The sequence below is a fragment of the Melanotaenia boesemani genome, chromosome 24 (assembly GCF_017639745.1).
Source record: "Melanotaenia boesemani isolate fMelBoe1 chromosome 24, fMelBoe1.pri, whole genome shotgun sequence".
Taxonomy (NCBI): Eukaryota; Metazoa; Chordata; class Actinopteri; order Atheriniformes; family Melanotaeniidae; genus Melanotaenia; species Melanotaenia boesemani.
In genome coordinates, this window is record NC_055705.1 from 7,535,452 (window position 1) to 7,553,996 (window position 18,545).

The 18,545-nt window shown below is 42.1% G+C and overlaps 2 protein-coding genes across 2 annotated transcripts; one reads left to right on the forward strand and one right to left on the reverse strand.

Moving 5' to 3' along the window:
- Positions 1-7,811: 7,811 nt before the first annotated feature.
- Positions 7,812-9,800, reverse strand: LOC121635608 (ladderlectin-like). Its single transcript, XM_041978882.1, has 9 exons — positions 9,685-9,800; positions 9,515-9,584; positions 9,370-9,399; positions 9,230-9,274; positions 9,013-9,054; positions 8,686-8,777; positions 8,257-8,382; positions 8,059-8,158; positions 7,812-7,904 (listed from the first exon to the last, which is right to left on the reverse strand). The coding sequence occupies exons 2-9, from the start codon at positions 9,561-9,563 to the stop codon at positions 7,834-7,836; spliced, it is 555 nt and encodes a 184-aa protein (XP_041834816.1). The 5' UTR covers positions 9,564-9,584; positions 9,685-9,800; the 3' UTR covers positions 7,812-7,833.
- A 6,801-nt stretch (positions 9,801-16,601) lies between these two features.
- On the forward strand, positions 16,602-18,545 carry LOC121635172 (ladderlectin-like). Its single transcript, XM_041978258.1, has 9 exons — positions 16,602-16,692; positions 16,793-16,862; positions 16,978-17,007; positions 17,103-17,147; positions 17,323-17,364; positions 17,600-17,691; positions 17,995-18,120; positions 18,219-18,318; positions 18,475-18,545. Exons 2-9 carry the CDS (start codon positions 16,814-16,816, stop codon positions 18,543-18,545), a joined length of 555 nt encoding a protein of 184 aa, XP_041834192.1. The 5' UTR covers positions 16,602-16,692; positions 16,793-16,813.

Consider the following 18,545-nt stretch of genomic DNA (forward strand, 5'->3'; position numbering starts at 1 on the left):
CTGCAACTCCTTACTGGCTGGCCTGCCTGCATGCTCAGTTAAACCTCTGCAGATGATCCAGAATGCAGCAGCACGTCTGGTCTTCAACCAGCCCAAAAGAGCTCATGTCACTCCGCTGCTAATTGCTCTTCACTGGCTTCCAGTTGCAGCATGCATCAAATTCAAAGCTCTGCTTCTGGCTTACAAAACAATAACCCAAATGGCTCCGGTCTACCTTCACTCCTTAATCCAGAGCTACACTCCCTCTCGACAGTTACGTTCTGCCAGTGAAAGATGCCTAGTGCTCCCACCACAACGTGGCGCAAAATCAGTAGCTAGACTCTTCTCCTCTGTTGTTCCCCGGTGGTGGAACGATCTACCAAACTCCGTCCGATCCGCAGAATCCTTATCCACTTTTAAGAGCAAGCTAAAGACTCAGTTGTTTAAGGAGCATTTCCACATTTAGCTTAACTAAATGAGTTAGAAAGATTTGTCCAGCTCTTTGGCTCAACCAAGTACTGAAGAAGCTGTGTGCACTTAGATGATATTGTGTGATGAAATCATGCACTTATGACCAAGTTGATATTGTGTGATGAAATCGTGATCTTGTATTCAAATAAAATGACTTTAAAAAAAAATAATTATATGCACTGCACTAGCACTACATGACAGCACCTGGGTCCAACTGGACTCAAAAGCGGTCTGACTATTACTTAATTATGACGTCCCATCTTGTTTGAATTCATGCTTGTGTTGTTATTACTCTCAAATGTAAGTAGCTTTGGATAAAAGCATCTGCTAAATGACTGTAGAATAGAATAGAATAGAATAGAATACACACAACAAGCTGATACAGGGCTCGATGAAGGTGTAATAGGAGGGCATCTTCAGTTGGTGGACGGCAACGCATGTTTCCTTTGATGCTCACAAAAAGATGGACTAGGAGTAGCACAAAAGTCACTCCTGTCATAGAGTTGTGCCATGTATCGCCATGTTGCTGTTATAATTTCTTCCTGAACATACAGTCCTCATGGTCACTGTACCTGAACAGCAGCAGAAGGTCTGTTAGGTGTTTAATAGCAGTTGTGTAGGACTGCCTTTTTCCTCTTCTGTACAGATAGCTCACTGTGTCACATCCTGTAAGGATGTAGGTGCTGAGGAGGAAGGATGGAATATCTGAAGCTGCAACATCAAACATCCCCACCAGAGCTTCTCTGATGGCATGAACAGATAGGAAAATATCCCTTGTCTTCACCCACAGCTCCTGCAGCACATCCATGTGGTAGTACATGACATTATAATCGCAACTGACACAGATGTGATCATAATGTCATGTACTACATCACTACAGCCCGTTTGTGGTGCAGAATTTGTACTAAGTATGCAAGTATGCAATGTGGGAAAACATCCTGGTATCTGCCTCCTCATGTTTCTCACAGGAAGGTTCTGGAAGCTCAACTTGGCAATGTCTTTAGGCACTGAAACTCGCTTTCTGCTTGTTTAGACCAGGCTAATCAGCAATTGGCGGATGTGAGAGCAGGTAACTGCGAGGTGATGGAGTTGAAATCCCGGATGAAACACCTATAAAAATTAGCAAATCCTAGGAAGCATTGTAGTTGTTTCCGATTTAGAGGTACCGGCCAATCCGTCACTGCTTTAACCTTGGCCGGGTCCATGGAGACACCGTCCGGGGAGATTATATGCCCGAGAAACAAAGTTGTCCAATGGTGGAATTCACACTTCTCGGCTTTGATATATAGTTTGTTCTGTAACAGTCTGAGAAGTACGTCGCAAACATGTTCTTGGTGGGCTTTAATGTCTTTGAAAAAGATCATGATGTCATCCAAGTAGACAAAGACGTACTGACCAGCCATGTCCCTGAGGACGTCGTCAACTAGCGCCTGGTAGACAGCAGGAGCATTGGATAACCCAAACGGCATTACTAGGTATTCGTAATGCCCCGTTGGTGTGTTGAACGCCGTTTTCCATTCATCCCCCTCCTTAATGCGAACAAGGTGATAAGCATTTCTCTGATCCACCTTGATGAAGAATGTGGCCCCCTGGATCTGGTCGAAGGCAGTATTCATGAGAGGCAGGGGAAAACGATTCTTCACCGTTATATCCTTGAGCCTCCTATAATCAATACAGGGTCATAAGGAACCGCCTTTCTTTACAACGAAAAAGAATCCGGCTCCCGCTGGCGATGAGGAAGAGCGAATAATGCCCACTTTAAGGGATTCCTCAATGTAAGTCTCCTTAGCCCGGTGCTCAGGACTGGACAATTAATACAACCATCCACTCGGAGGGAACATTCCTGGTAAAAGATCGATGGAGCAGTTGTAAGGACGGTGAGATGTAAGTGAAGTGGCACGGTGCTTGTTGAAAACCTCCCTGCGGTTGTGATAAACCAGGGGGACCTCAGCCAGATTAGGGTAATCCTCAATCCCGGGCCTGGAACTACTGGGCACCGAAGCCGCAGTATGGAGGCAGGTGGAAGAACAGTCTGGGGACCACCCTAATATCTCCTTACGAGTCCAATCTATGTGTGGATTATGCTAAATCAGCCAAGAGGCTCCAAAAATGACTGGAACCTCTGATGATTGTATTAACAGGATGGGGACAAATGCGTGATGATTGCCTCCTATAATCAGCTTCAGGGGAACAGTTTCCTGAGTTATGTGGTGTAGGACATGACCATCTAATGCTAACACCTTTACAGTTTTGGAGGTAGCTCGAGTTGTGAGATTCAGTGCCTGAGCTAGAAATTCTGTGTCAGCCCCGGAGTCAATGAACACAGACACAGTCCTTGTCATGTTATTTAATGATAATTTTGCTGAGACGGAAAACATAGCCGAGGTCTCCGATGACTGCCATTGACTCAGTAGGTGCCTCGTATCTCCTACTGAGTCTGCTCTTTTACGGGACACCGGTGAGTGATATGTACAACCTCGCCACAATAAAAACACAATCCTTCTTTGTACCGTCTTTCTTTCTCTGTGGGGGATAGACGGGTCTGACCAAGCTGCATAGGTTCCCCAATCTCTGAATGAAGATGAACTGGAAACGGGTGGGTCATGCGCTGGCTTGCCCCAGGTCTCAGGGTGGCGATCCCAGCGAATAAACCTCTTTTCCCCTTGCCGTTCCTGTAGCCGGAGATCAATCAGTGTGGGAAGGACATCCAACTTGGTCCGATCCTTTGGCGCATCCCAGGTGGCCAGTTCGTCTTTTATTTCCTCCACCAGTCCCTGGTAGAAGGCGTTGCACAGAGCCGCATCATTCCAGGAGCTTTCTGCAAACAAAGTGTGAAAATCAATGATATATTCGATAACTCGTTTGTTGCCTTGTCTCATGGTTAGTAATCCTCGTGCTGCTTCTCTTTCGGGCAACACTAGATTGAAAACACAAATGAGGGCTGCAGAAAAGTCTCTGAAGGAGTAACAGATCGCAGAATCATTCTGCCACTCAGCCGTGCCCCAAATCTTTGCTTTTCCGGATAGCAAGGAAATCATGTGGGCTCTGGGGATAGTTGAGTCTGATGCATGGAGGTATCCGTGGAGGAGTGGGGAGGCCGAAGCGCCAGGAGCACCTGCGGATGAGGAGAGGTTAGTTATCATAGATATGAAGTTCTGCATATTAGCCTCCAGCTTGGTGATAGATGTCTCGACACAAGAACGCCATTCGTGTGTGGGCGATGGGTCCATGTTTGCTAGATGGTACTGCTATGGTTGTCTCAGGAAGACCCAGAAATTCAGCCCACACACTGTGATAGGTTTTGATCAGTTTATTTAGCACTGGGAAGAGTGGAGGCGGGAAGAAAGCAACTAGATGGTTGGAGTGGCAACCGGGCTCCAGCCAGAGATCGGCGGTCGGTCCAAAAAAGGGGTCAAAATCCAGATAGTCAGAGATCAGGGAAGTCCGACAGGGGATCAAGCAACGGGGAGTCCAGGAGTGGTAGCAAGGTTGGCAACAGGGATCTAGAACAAAACAAGTATTAATGCAGGATATAACACAAGGATTGTAGATGACCATCTGGCAGGGAGGCAGAAACTGAGGAGAGATTAAATAGGGTGATGAACAGGTGAGGGGAGTGCGCACTCATGAGGCCCAGGTGGAGCAGATGAGTCTGACTGCATGAGCTGCAGGTGATGCAGACCAGCTCTCATGACAGTCATGGCATTTATTTAACCTCCAGACAGCTCACAGACTTCAGTCTAGTCTGCAGCCTCGAAGCATCCCTTCAGAGTTTCTTCAGCTTCCAGACAACATCTCCTTAAAGACCTTCTGGTTGCAGGTTGACACTGAACAATGGCTGTATTTACCAACAGAGACCAGACAGAGGAGCTCAATGCTTCTCTTACATTAGAACAGAATAAATCCACCAATTTATTTTCTCTTGATTAGCAGCTGATAAAAGTTTAGCAGAGATGGAGGCTGTTGAAATCTTCAGAGATCATCATGAATGTATTGGGGAAGAAATGACATGACTATGACTATAGTATCATAATATGATATATAGTGTAAACATCTTATATAATAAAACTTATCACAGGCCTAAAGTAAAGAAGTAAATAACTAAACAGTGAAGACGTCTTTTTATTTTTTCACCTTTTTATTGATAAGCTTTGACTGGAATCATAAATTCTTGCAAGACACCACATAAACTCAAGGCTTTCCTGAAGGTCATTCACATTTTATTGTCAACTAGTTCAATGTTTAGTTGGCTATGTATCAGTAATCATTAACCACAGATCAGAAGTGTGCCATGTAAGAAATGATAATAGCAGGAGTAGAAAAGGAGGGAGAAACATCCCCGTCTGCTGTCCATGCATCTAAGAGCAGCTATACTGTTTTATACCATGATCTGGGTGAATACTCGATTCTGTTTGGCTGGAGGATGTCCATTATCACTTTTTAATGAAAGAAGTTATTGTTGAAAATTATTGTGCTGACTAAATGGTAGTTGGTAACAGTGGCAACAGACACTCAGACACAAGGCTGCAGACGTGCCAGATCATGTCTATGACGCGCATTGCTGTGAAAGCAGGTGCAGGGTTATTGGGCTCCGTCAGTCCTGGAGAGACGAGAATGGAGCAACATTTTGTCGTCCCGCAATGTCCCAACCAGCAGTGGTCAGGGTCCACAAACGTTAAATTTACATCCTTCAAATGCTACTATGGACATGCCAGTATCTTTATGTAATGTCACGATCAACGGCAATGTTGCATTTAATTTTAAACAGGTCGTCGCCTGTCTTTCTGTCTTGATTACCTTACTTACACACTTGATACAGAGTGAATAGTAGATAACATTATAAAAACTATTCAGGATAGACTTACTTGAAATACATTTAATGATCAGAGTGAATGGTGGATAATATTTCTTGCAATTAAAAACAATGTAGGAAACTATCTGTGGATTTTGACTGTTTGAAACAAAATGTTGCATCATCCTCTGGACACAAACAAGCTGTAAGAGCTGCACCCGCCCTCTGAAATGTTTGTGTCACATGTAACATAACTACGGCCGACCGAACTTCAGGTTCTGTGTCAGAGCCGCTTACCTTGACAACGTGTCACAATGAAATAGTCCACTCAGTCACTTCTTGTAAAAAACGTACAATTTAACGTTAAAAACACCATTAACGCATTAATAATTTATTTAATATTTTTTTCTTTCATAAGTGACCATAGTATAAGCGGGATAATGCCCTCTGCTTCGCGCTTGACGGTTCAAGCCTCCGCATCGTCAGTTAATTTATGATAATGGACACCTCGTTGGGCATTATCCCTTACTTATAGCGTGACAGTCCTTCATAGAACAATGTCCAAAAGGAGGTGGCCACAGCAAAACGTCTGTGATGCCTGGCTTGTTTTCATTAGTGGCTGTACTTGATGTCTAGGAAAAGAGCATGCAGGTTGTCATTTCTTTGAGGTGGCATTGTGTGTCTCACCATTGTGAAGTCCAGTGCTAGGGTGGGATCCTCGAAAGAATCTTCCTTATTCCCCCGGGAGAGTAACACGGAGTGTAGCCAGAAATCGGAGCCCGTACTTAGCTCCCTCTATCGATTTCAGCTACTTATTTATTTCTCCAAACCATGATCTTCTTCATCACTGCAATGGTATAGTTGGGATAAATATGCAGTGTCTTCCTTTGTGCATCAGGGGACCCTGAGATGACTTACGCAGTGTTTCATACCTCATATGTATGTAGTGCACACGCATTATAAACACATTTGGGGAATCTCTGGATTTTGGTTTTGGACGTAGTGATCTGTGGGCTCTGTCCAACAGTGGGGCTTCGTTCAGGTTCAGGACATCTTTCAAAAGTTGAGACAGAAACAGTGTAGGCTGACCGTTCTTCAGCCCTTCTACACCACCCATAAGCCGCATATTGTTTCTCCAGGAACGGACTTCCAAATCCTCACATTTTGCCTGCAGCTCCTTCACATCACCTTGAGGTTGGGAGATGGTGATGCGGAGCTCAGTAGTGCGATACCACCGGTATATTAAGAGGCTTTCTCCAGCTTCTTCAGTCAGGTATCATGTGAGTTATTGAGGCCTGCAGACTAGTGATCGCTGTTGATAGCTTGCTCCTCAACGTCCAGTTTATTATTAGCATGCAGTGTCTGAATGGCTGCCCAATTTTTGCACAGAGAGAATCTAGGAGGGAGTTGAGCAAGTCGAAGAACATTTGTGTTAGCGAATTGCCCCTAGTCGAGGCCTCGAGTGTAGCTGAGCTATCCACTACAGCCAGCAACATGCTTGATTGACTGGTGCTACGTTGTTGTTTTGCCCACTGGCTTAGAGCATTTGAAGCCACCATGTAGTCTTAAAACTATTGTTTGGCTTTTAAATTACTTTAAGACATAAAAAGTACTTGTTTATAGTGATAATACGTTTTCAAATAACCTTGTAGGAGCTTTCAAGAGACACATCTACATTCAATCTTGCGAAAGAGTGCCCCCCAACTTTCCTGTTTTTTTTGTTTTGTTTTGTTGTTGTTGTTGTTTATAGTTCATAAGGAATGATTTTTCCTTTAATCCAACATATATATGCCAGTGTTTAGCTGTGTGTTTCTGTGATTTTCGGTCTAAACAAGGTCTTATAAATCTTTCATATGATCTATTACCCTGCAGCTGTTTCTTGTTTCTTAGCTTCTCAAGACTGACTGTTGAATTTCGCAGAAAACCTCTAGATGAGCTGGGTCTCGTTGTTCAACCCACAAAAGATGAGGCTTATTCCTTGTTCCCAAAATATATAAAATTAAAGTGCTGTAGAAGCACTCCTCTGGTTAGATTCAGGACAGTACCTGACTTATTGCTCTTGAGAGAATTTATTATTTTTTTTAGATACATTTTCTTTATAAATCCTTATGTATTTGGATTTTTACTCCTGTGGCTAATTATGTAAATATTTTATTGATGTTATTTATTTATTAGTTTTAAGCGATGATGCTGAATCGTTTAATGTATTTTCCAGCCCAGTTTCTAGGATTTAGACTGATCAGATTTAAGACATATAGCAATATAGACATATAAAGCTAAGACCAGCAGGCACAAGCAGAACAAATAAGCTTTTTATACTTTGTGGCTCTAATTTTTTTCACAACTTTCCACTATTTAAACAATCATAAGAAAAATCTATCCTTGGCTCCCAGTCTGTCAGCCATTGTTACCAGAGAGTTCTCAAATGTAAACTGCAGCATAGATTTGCTCAAACAAGGATCATCACGACTGAGTCTGTGAATAATATTAAAACATTTTATTCTCTTAAACATGTCAACACTAAAAACATTTAAACAGAAACAGAAAAGTCAGCTGGTCCGTCCCAAGGCTGCAGGTATTTAGCCTCCATGCTAACAGCCGAACGGGTTCTTCACGCAAATGAAGGCATAATTATTGTTGCAGCGAGTGTTACTCCAGCCGGCTGAAATGTGAAACAGAGAAACAGAAAACATGTTTAAGACAAATATAAATAATCAATTCAACCAACATGACAGATCATTGTGTTAAATTGTGCTAAATTGTGTGAGAAAAGGAGGCTCAGTATTATGAGCTGTTCAGGTATTGATGGGACTTACTATTAGAGCGTAAATACATGCAGGAGCTGCTGCTTGGGGTGGCCTGAGAGTACCAGTTGGAGTAATGGAAACTCTTGCGATCAATCCACATCCAGCGGTCCTGAGAGACAAAGAGCATCCACATGAGGAAATGTTTCTGAGTCTCTACATGTCTTCTCGGATCTGGACTGACTGATGAGGGATCATCCTAATGCTGACCTGCAGGTAGAAGCCTCCAAGCCACGCTACGCTCTGGTGGTAGTTCAGAGCCATTCCCTGGAGGAAGTTGTACTGCATGCTGTTTGTGACTGAGGCCAGGTGGCCCCCCAGATTATTGCAGTACTCCTGTTGCACAGATAAGGGACAGAGAGACGTCTTTAAGCTGCTTTCATGCACCACATCAGCTACACACACAACAAGCAACCTGAACACTGACTGATCTACAGAGTTGACATCAGTTAAAGAAAGTGGGAAATGAAATGGAAACGTGCATGATGGTTTGTGGTTTCCATGGAGATTAGCAAAGCTCATGAGACAGGAAGAAAAAAACAAGTCAGGAATCAGAAGATGTTTCATCCATCATGTGTGGATGGGACGTTCTGAGCTTCCTGATACAAAGAAAAGCTCCAACATGAGCAGCTGCATCACCTCCGCTTCGTGCCAGGACTTGGGAATGCTGATCAACTTGAAGCAGAGAGATTCATGTGGTTGCCAGAAGTTCGGACAGAAGTTAAACTGAACTGCAGGGACAGAGGAGAGGAGACAGACTAGATTTCAGCCGAGGACTTTCATCTACTCATACACTCTCATCTTCTTCTAAACCTCCAGTAGAGAACGTTGCTGTGCAGCCTGAGACAGATACACACATTAATGCCAGCGAGCACAGAGAGATGTGTTTGAATGATGTTTTTACTTTTAGACGTGACAACTTCACTCATGAGAGAACAAAAAGAGTTTGGACTAAAAGTGACGTACGTTCAGGAACTGCTTCCTCCTCAGGTTCAGGTTCAGACTGGGCTGCACAAGCAGAGAAAAATAGTCCTTAACATATTGATGCTGGATAAGCGGAGATGTTCTACACCCACTAGATCAGACATTTCAAGCTGCACCAACCCTACAGAATGAAGCCTTTCCAGTCTCTGCAGTATGAGCAGTTTCCATGTAAAAACAGGAATCTAAAGACGACACCTACCAGCTTCAAGAGCAGCGTCTTCCTGAGGGAGCTCCACTACTGTTTCTGTGGACAGATCACATGGACATTGGTGTGAGACAGATGCAGGTCTTACAGTCTGACTGATGTTTTCTGTCCACACCAGCATCAATAAAACTGACCTAAAGGTTTCTGCTCGTCTCCAGCTGGAGCTGCAGAGGGAAACACAGCAGGAAGAGAGAATCAGTTCTTCTGTCTGTTCTTGGAGGCTGGATGATGAACTGATGAACACATGGATGCTTCATGTGTGTGTGAGTAGAAACTGACCTGCTAATGCAGCACACAGTAGAACGGAGAGGACCAGCAGAGTCTTCATCCTGATGAAGGACTGGTTGTTCTGTGTGAAGGAAAAAGACAAACCAACCTCACGATTAACATCCAGGAGAGAGAAGAAGTCTGAGATCAGAGAATGAAAAGTGCTGCAGCAGGTGTCTCACCTGTCAGGTAAAGGTGAATGAGTTCAGGTGTCAGCTGAGTGATGCAGTGAAGACAGGAGACTGTCTTAGTGTATATATAGGCTGCAGAAGTCACGTTCATGTAGGCGGGGGGTGTAAAGTACAGAAACTGATGATGTTTGTCCAGGACTCAGTTCTGATAGAAGGACATGGACCTGAACTCTGATCTGTTTCCTGACTGGATGGAGATGATTTCCATAAACTGCTCCTTCTATTCTATTCTATTCTATTCTATTCTATTCTACAGTCATTTAGCAGACGCTATTATCCAAAGCGACTTACATTTGAGAGGAAGAACAACACAAGCATGAATTCAAACAAGATGGGACGTCATAATTAAGTGATAGTCAGACCGCTTTTGAGTCCAGTTGGACCCAGGTGCTGTCATGTAGTGCTAGTGCAGTGCATATAATTGTATTTTCTTTTTTTTTTTTTTTTTTTTTCCTGCTTGTGTTTGCAGCGTATGCATCATTCTGTGTCCTGACCTGCTTTCTGATGAAGTCGTTCTGTTTGTTAATGTTTTTATTGATTAACTTTGACGGTAAAAGATAAATTCCAGTAAGACAACAGATAAGTCCACGTTTTCCTGAAGTAATTCACATTTTATTATCAACCAGTTTATTGTCATCCAGGGATCAGAGTCATGTCTTCATGTGTATTTAATTAACTTGTTTCCCAGTAAGGTTGTAGATCCGCCGATACATCCCTCCCTCAAGAATGGGTTGAACCTGACTTGATCTGCCATAGTTTTCATTTGTGTTTTTTTGCTTTTAACTTTGACCCTAAGAACCAATATTTGGAGGGTCTGCTATGCTGGAAATAATGCAAAAAAAGACCCATTTTAGTCTATGCACCCTTTAGCTTTTATCAAAACAAAAGTGTAAATTTTTGTTTTTCCTCATTGGGTTGGACTGTTATGACATCTATATGTATATGACATCATATAGCACATTTTATGTACAAGACAATTCAACGTGCTTCATATAAAACATTACAACAGGGTGCAGAAAGCAATACAAGTGCATTAAAAAACAAAGATTTAAATAAATAAAATTAAATAAATAAAATCAGAAAGAAAAAGCTAAAATAAAATAAATAAAATGCAAGAAATCAAGTTCCAGTATGGAGATAAATAGTATTAAAACATGGTCAAGTTTAAAGATTTCAGCTTCAAAGAACCAGATGCAGATCTGGACTCTAAATAAAAACTATTGAAATGCAGCAGAGTACAGGTGGATCTTTAACATGGATTTAAATAAATTGAGTGCTTCAGCTGATCTGAGGCTTTCTGGGAGTTTGTTCCAGACATGTGGAGCATAGAAGCTGAATGCAGCTTCTCCATGTCTGGTTCTGACTCTGGGAACTGATAAAAAACTGGAACCAGATGACCTGAGGGTTCTGTTAGGTTCATAATGGGTCAAGAGGTCACTGATGTATTTTGGTCCTAAACCATTCAGAGCTTAATAGACCAGCAGCAGAACTTTAAAGTCTATTCTCTGACAAACAGGCAGCCAGTGTAAAGACCTCAGAGCTGGACTGATGTGGTCCACTTTCTTGGTTTTAGTGAGGACTCGAGCAGCAGAATTCTGAATCAGCTGCAGGTGTCTAATTGATTTCTTTAGGTAGACCTGTGAAGACACTGTTACAATCATCAAGCCGACTAAAGATGAAAGCATGGACTAGTTTTTCCAGGTCCTGCTGAGATATCTTTTACCCTTGATACATTCTTAAGGTGATAGTAGGCTTATTTTGTGATTCCCTTAATGTGTTTTTCAAAGTTCAAGTCTAAGTCCATCAATACACCCAGATTTCTGGCCTGGTTGGTGGTTTTTAGGTGTATAGACTGAAGCTCTGTGGTCATCTCAGTTTCGTTGTTGTTTTTACTAAAGCAAGTTTAGACACATGCAGTCATTAATCTACTCAATGCATTTCCCAAGAGCCTGTACGGGGCCTCGGGCTCCTGGTGACATTGTAATATAGATCTGTGTGTCATCTGCGTAGCTATGGTAACTAATATTGATTTTATTTAAGATCTGAGCCAGTGGGAGCATGTAGATATTAAACAGAGGAGGCTCCAGGATGGAACCTTGGAGAACTCCACATGTAATTCTTGTCTGCTCAGATGTAAAATTACCTGTTTTGTTTGATTTACTGATCACTCAGAATGTCCAACCAACCTGCTTCTCGGTTAGGAAGAGGAAAATTAATAAAAGAAGGCCATAGCTATGTTACCAACAACCAGTGCAGAGTCAGTTGATGGACTCCTGGATAATTTCAATTGATTGAAAAACTTACTAATCCTCCTATACAGATAAGTCCGGAGCTCCTTTCCACTTAGCCAAAAAATTAAAACCATCAGACAAAATAATAATTCCACACAGTCAAACAAGAAAATTAGTCTTTGTCTAAAACCCAGAAATAATTCTGATGTCATGTCGCAATTTAAAATGGTGAATTTAAAAGTCCTACAAGTTTGGCATCTGAAATCAACAACATGCACTCTGGACATGATACCATCTGACTTTTTAAAAACAGTTTTTACCTCAGTAGAAAGTGATCTCCTACTGATTGTTAACAGCTCACTGGCATCAGGCATTTTTCCCAAGTCACTAAAGATAGCTGCTATTAAGCCACTCCTAAAGAAAAGGACTCTAGACGCCTCTATAATGAACAACTATAGACCTGTCTCTAACCTCTCTTTTATTTCCAAGATTATTGAAAAAGTTGTATTTCACCAGCTTAATGGCTTTTTAAATGAAAGTGGAAATCTTGATTAATTTCAGTCCTGCTTCCGACCTCATCACAGCACTGAAATAGCTCTGGTCAAAGTGTTAAATGACATTAGGTTGAATACTGATTCTGGTCAAGTATCAGTCCTGGTTCTGTTGGATCTCAGTGCTGCGTTTGATACTGTAGATCACAGAATCCTGTTGCACAGGCTGGAAAACTGGGTTGGACTTTCTGGAGCCGTCCTTACCTGGTTCTGTTAGGGTCCCTGTCTGTCTCCCCTGTGTATATGTGTCCCCAGATTATCCTAGTGTGTGCGTCTGGCTCCCTCTGTCTGTCTTGTGCGTCATGTTTGTTTCCTACCTGGAGAGTTCAGCAGCAGCAGCAATCATCTCACCTGGGCAGATCATCACACCAGAACCTCATCCTCTCATCACCACCACAGTATTTAAACACGGGGCTTTTCTCCACTCCTCGCCGGATCCTCCAGTTACACAGCTGGTATATCGTGGCCTTTCTAGTTTCTCTGTTGAAACCAGTTTCATGCTTAACAACTTGATTGCTGTGTCTAGGCTCCTGGTGTCTTGGATCCTGCCTGTTCCGTCTGCCTGCCAACCTCCTGGACTGTTTCCCCGTTCCGATCCACTTCCTCATCTCTGGCTCCAACCCAAACCTCACGTCTGACTCTGCCTGCTCACCCGGCCGTCCAGTCTGCAGTCAACCACTCTGGTCCTTGGATTTGGAAAACGGATTCCTGTTCGCTTCACTTCTACATTAAAATCCTTTTCTTAATCATCCTCTGCCTCCTGGCTATTCAGTGTCTGCAGTGTGGGTCCAGAACCCGTCACCTGTCTGGTCCATCGTAACAGGTTCAGGTCCTGTTTAGAAGGCCGGAGTCATTTAGTTCCAATCAGCAGCTATGAATCTGAGCGAGTGGCCATGACTTGTGGAGTTCCCCAGGTGGCAGTCCTTGGACCTCGTCTGTTCAACTTGTATATGCTCCCTTTGGGTCAAATATTACACAACTATAGCATAATATATCAAAGTTATGCAGATGATACACAACTTGTGTATCATCTGCATAAGTTGATGTGTCTCTGCCACCTGACGACTGCAGTCCAATAGACTTATTCTGTCAGTGTCTGGAGCAAATATACACCTGGATGAGGGAGAATTTTCTACAATTAAATGAAGAGAAAACTCAGATTATTCTGTTTGGTAGCAAAGAGAAGAGGATCAACATTGGCAAACACTTGAAACTCAGGCTTTTAAAATCACCGACCAAGTTCGTAACTTTGGAGTGTTGATAGACTCAGATCTGACTTTCAGCAGCCACATCAAAGCTTCACTATGAAGCTTTGTACCAGCTCAGAAACATCAACAGAATTAAAAGTTTATTCTCCCAGAAAGACCGAGAAAGTCTTCCATGCATTCATCTCCAGTAGGCTGGATTACAGTAATGATCTTTTAACAGGACTTCCTAAAAAGAGCATTAAACACTCGCAGCTCATCCAGAACGCTGCTGCTAGAGTTTTAACCAGGACTAAGAGATCTGAACACATCACACCAGTTTTTAAATATTTACACTGGCTTCCAGTCAGTCACAGAATAGATTTTAAAACCCTTCTGATTGTTTACAAATCCCAGAACGGTTTAGGCCCAGAATACATCTGTGAAACGTTCAGAGAATATAAACCTAGCAGAGCTCTTAGATCCAAAGACTCTGGTCAACTAGTCCAAACCAGAGTCCAGACTAAACATGGAGAAGCAGCAGTTAGCTGTTATGCTGCAAACAAGTGGGACAAACTGCCAGTGGAAATTAAACTGTGGACACTTTTAAATCCAGGTTAAAAACATTTATTTTCTCATGCACCTATGCATGAAATCTGCACGGTAACTTCTCAGTTTTAAATACACTTTCATTTTTACAAAACCAGACAAGCAATGAATTTTATCTTCCATCGTGTAAAAAAATCTCAAATTCAAATTTCGTTTAGATACCGTGAAGCTAAATTATGGAATGTATACAGAAATGATATGACATTGTCATCAACACCAAACAACAAAAAAAATCTTAAAATGATTTTGCTTGCAAATGACAATTACATTGCAATTTTAAATTATAGTAGTAGTAAATTATAAAAAGTAAACCTGATGAAGAATGGATTGGTTTGGGACTGAGAATACCTGATAGAATGAGTTTGTTTATCACAAAATTATAGGGCAGATTTAGGTTATAATTTTGTGACCAAATTATTTATCATACTTGTGTTTTTTGAGTAAATGTGATTTTTGTTTCAAATTTAGATTGTTTGTCTCTCAAAGTGAGCTACAAAAGAAAATTTTCTTGGAGCTTGGCTTTTAGCATAAGCCTGACACACCGTCACATGTTTGGATGTGTTTGAATGTATACCTGTATTTTTATTATGTGAAAATAAATAAAATCAAATCAAACATCAAAACATATAAACACAATACAACATTTGGGGGGCGTGTCATGTAGTGCATGGGGGGCAGGGCTGTATTAATTAATTTTGTTAATAAAACTTGTAGAAGTTTTCTGGTTTATTCATCATAAAGTGCAACATGACTGATCTGATGGTGTAGACGGTGAGGTCAACGTGAACCTAACTGGACTATTGTTAGCTACTTTTCCACAGGTTAATCCCAGTATAAAGGCTGAGGTCACATTAATACCACCACACAGGAATGTTCTTTCAGGGTTCTACACCTATATTCTGGACTTTTGGAGAACCCTAAAGAACAAGAACGTACAATAAAATTAACATTGATGTTAAATAAGAGGAAAAACTTTCCCAGTGAACTATTCAGGAAACAAAAGAGGGTAAGTTGCTGCAACCAGCAAAGCAACATTCCTGAGATGTTCTGAGCTGCCGTCAGTGTGAAATGAGCATCATTTTAAGGTCTGCTGATTATTACTGCTGACATTTACCTTCTGTTCTTTGCTTTGATACACTCACATATCTACTGTATTTTTACCTCTGAGACCAGGTCCTCATTTTGGATCTGTTGTTGTTATGAATTGAAAGCTAATGTGTTCAGTCATTTAAAAGTGAAAGCACTGTTGAGCAGCTGAAAGCCAGCTGGGGTCAGACCAGGTCCTTTTGATCTTAATTACTTGTAATAAAAATTATCAGTTGTACATGTGATCCGTCCACACCTGAAGGATCTTACTGGAAAAGTAGTCTGGTTTCTGCAGATGATGAGGTGAATAATCCCATTGTTGCTCCAGGCAATGCAGGAAAATCATAATTCAGTTTATATACTGTTTTTTAACAACCATTTATGATTTACACATGAAGACATGACTCTGATCCCTGGATGACAACAAAATGGTGGGAACCACGATTATAGTTGTAATGTGTTTTAAGGGTTATGGATGTTGAGAGTATGTTGTCAGCACATGTGCTCTGTATATCTGGAATGCATTTATTGACAGCCTGCCCAACCCAATGAGGAAAAACATAGATTTTTACATTTTTCTGATAAAAACAAAAGGGTGCATAAACTAAAATAGGCTTTTTTCTTTCATTATTTCCCTGCAGAGCAGACCCTCCAAATATTGGTTCTTAGGGTCAAAGTTAAAAGAAAAAAACACAAATGAAAACAATGGCAGATCATGTCAGGTTCAACCCATTTTTAGACATTTTTGGCTCCACGACTACAAAGAGCGAACAGCGATGAACAAGACGCCACAGCATGAGTCTGACTTTCTATGTAAAGATGAGACAATGCAGGACCAACTCATTCACAGGGAGGGATGTATCTACAACCTTACTGGGAAACAAGTTAGTTAAATACACATGAAGACATGACTCTGATCCCTGGATGACAATAAACTGGTTGATAATAAAATGTGAATTACTTCAGGAAAACGTGGACTTATCTGTTGTCTTACTGGAATTTATCTTTTACCATCAAAGTTAATCAGTAAAAACATTAACAAACAGAACAACTTCATCAGAAAGCAGGTCAGGACACAGAATGATGCATACGCTGCAAACACAAGCAGGAAGGAGCAGTTTATGGAAATCATCTCCATCCAGTCAGAAAACAGATCAGAGTTCAGCTCTTTGTCCTTCTATCAGAACTGGGTCCTGGGCAAACATCATCAGTTTCTGTACTTTACACCCCCCGCCTACATGAACGTGACTTCTGCAGCCTATATATACACTAAGACAGTCTCCTGTCTTCACTGCATCACTCAGCTGACACCTGAACTCATTCACCTTTACCTGACAGGTGAGACACCTGCTGCAGCACTTTTCATTCTCTGATCTCAGACTTCTTCTCTCTCCTGGATGTTAATCGTGAGGTTGGTTTGTCTTTTTCCTTCACACAGAACAACCAGTCCTTCATCAGGATGAAGACTCTGCTGGTCCTCTCCGTTCTACTGTGTGCTGCATTAGCAGGTCAGTTTCTACTCACACACACATGAAGCATCCATGTGTTCATCAGTTCATCATCCAGCCTCCAAGAACAGACAGAAGAACTGATTCTCTCTTCCTGCTGTGTTTCCCTCTGCAGCTCCAGCTGGAGACGAGCAGAAACCTTTAGGTCAGTTTTATTGATGCTGGTGTGGACAGAAAACATCAGTCAGACTGTAAGACCTGCATCTGTCTCACACCAATGTCCATGTGATCTGTCCACAGAAACAGTAGTGGAGCTCCCTCAGGAAGACGCTGCTCTTGAAGCTGGTAGGTGTCGTCTTTAGATTCCTGTTTTTACATGGAAACTGCTCATACTGCAGAGACTGGAAAGGCTTCATTCTGTAGGGTTGGTGCAGCTTGAAATGTCTGATCTAGTGGGTGTAGAACATCTCCGCTTATCCAGCATCAATATGTTAAGGACTCTTTTTCTCTGCTTGTGCAGCCCAGCCTGAACCTGAACCTGAGGATGAAGCAGTTCCTGAACGTACGTCACTTTTAGTCCAAACTTTTTTTGTTCTCTCATGAGTGAAGTTGTCACGTCTAAAAGTAAAAACATCATTCAAACACATCTCTCTGTGCTCGCTGGCATTAATGTGTGTATCTGTCTCAGGCTGCACAGCAACGTTCTCTACTGGAGGTTTAGAAGAAGATGAGAGTGTATGAGTAGATGAAAGTCCTCGGCTGAAATCTAGTCTGTCTCCTCTCCTCTGTCCCTGCAGTTCAGTTTAACTTCTGTCCGAACTTCTGGCAACCACATGAATCTCTCTGCTTCAAGTTGATCAGCATTACCAAGTCCTGGCACGAAGCGGAGGTGATGCAGCTGCTCATGTTGGAGCTTTTCTTTGTATCAGGAAGCTCAGAACGTCCCATCCACACATGATGGATGAAACATCTTCTGATTCCTGACCTGTTTTTTTCTTCCTGTCTCATGAGTTTGCTAATCTCCATAGAAACCACAAACCATCATCCACATGTTTCCATTTCATTTCCCACTTTCTTTAACTGATGTCGACTCTGTAGATCAGTCAGTGTTCAGGTTGCTTGTTGTGTGTGTAGCTGATGTGGTGCATGAAAACAGCTTAAAACGTCTCTCTGTCCCTTATCTGTGCAACAGGAGTACTGCAATAATCTGGGGGGCCACCTGGCCTCAGTCACAAACAGCATGCAGTACAACTTCCTCCAGGGAATGGCTCTGAACTACCACCAGAGCGTAGCGTGGCTTGGAGGCTTCTACCTGCAGGTCAGCATTAGGATGATCCCTCATCAGTCAGTCCAGATACGAGAAGACATGTAGAGACTCAGAAACATTTCCTCATGTGGATGCTCTTTGTCTCTCAGGACCGCTGGATGTGGATTGATCGCAAGAGTTTCCATTACACCAACTGGTACTCTCAGGCCACCCCAAGCAGCTACCCCTGCATGTATTTACGCTCTAATAGTAAGTTCCATCTGTATCTGAACAGCTTATAATACTGAGCCTCCTTCTCTCACAGAGAAGATAAACTGATTTAACACAATGATCTGTCATGTTGGTTGAATTGATTATTTATATTTGTCTTAAACATGTCTTCTCTTTCTCTGTTTCACGTTTCAGCCGGCTGGAGTAACACTAACTGTAACGGTAAATACGCCTTCATTTGCGTGAAGAACCCGTTCGGCTGTTAG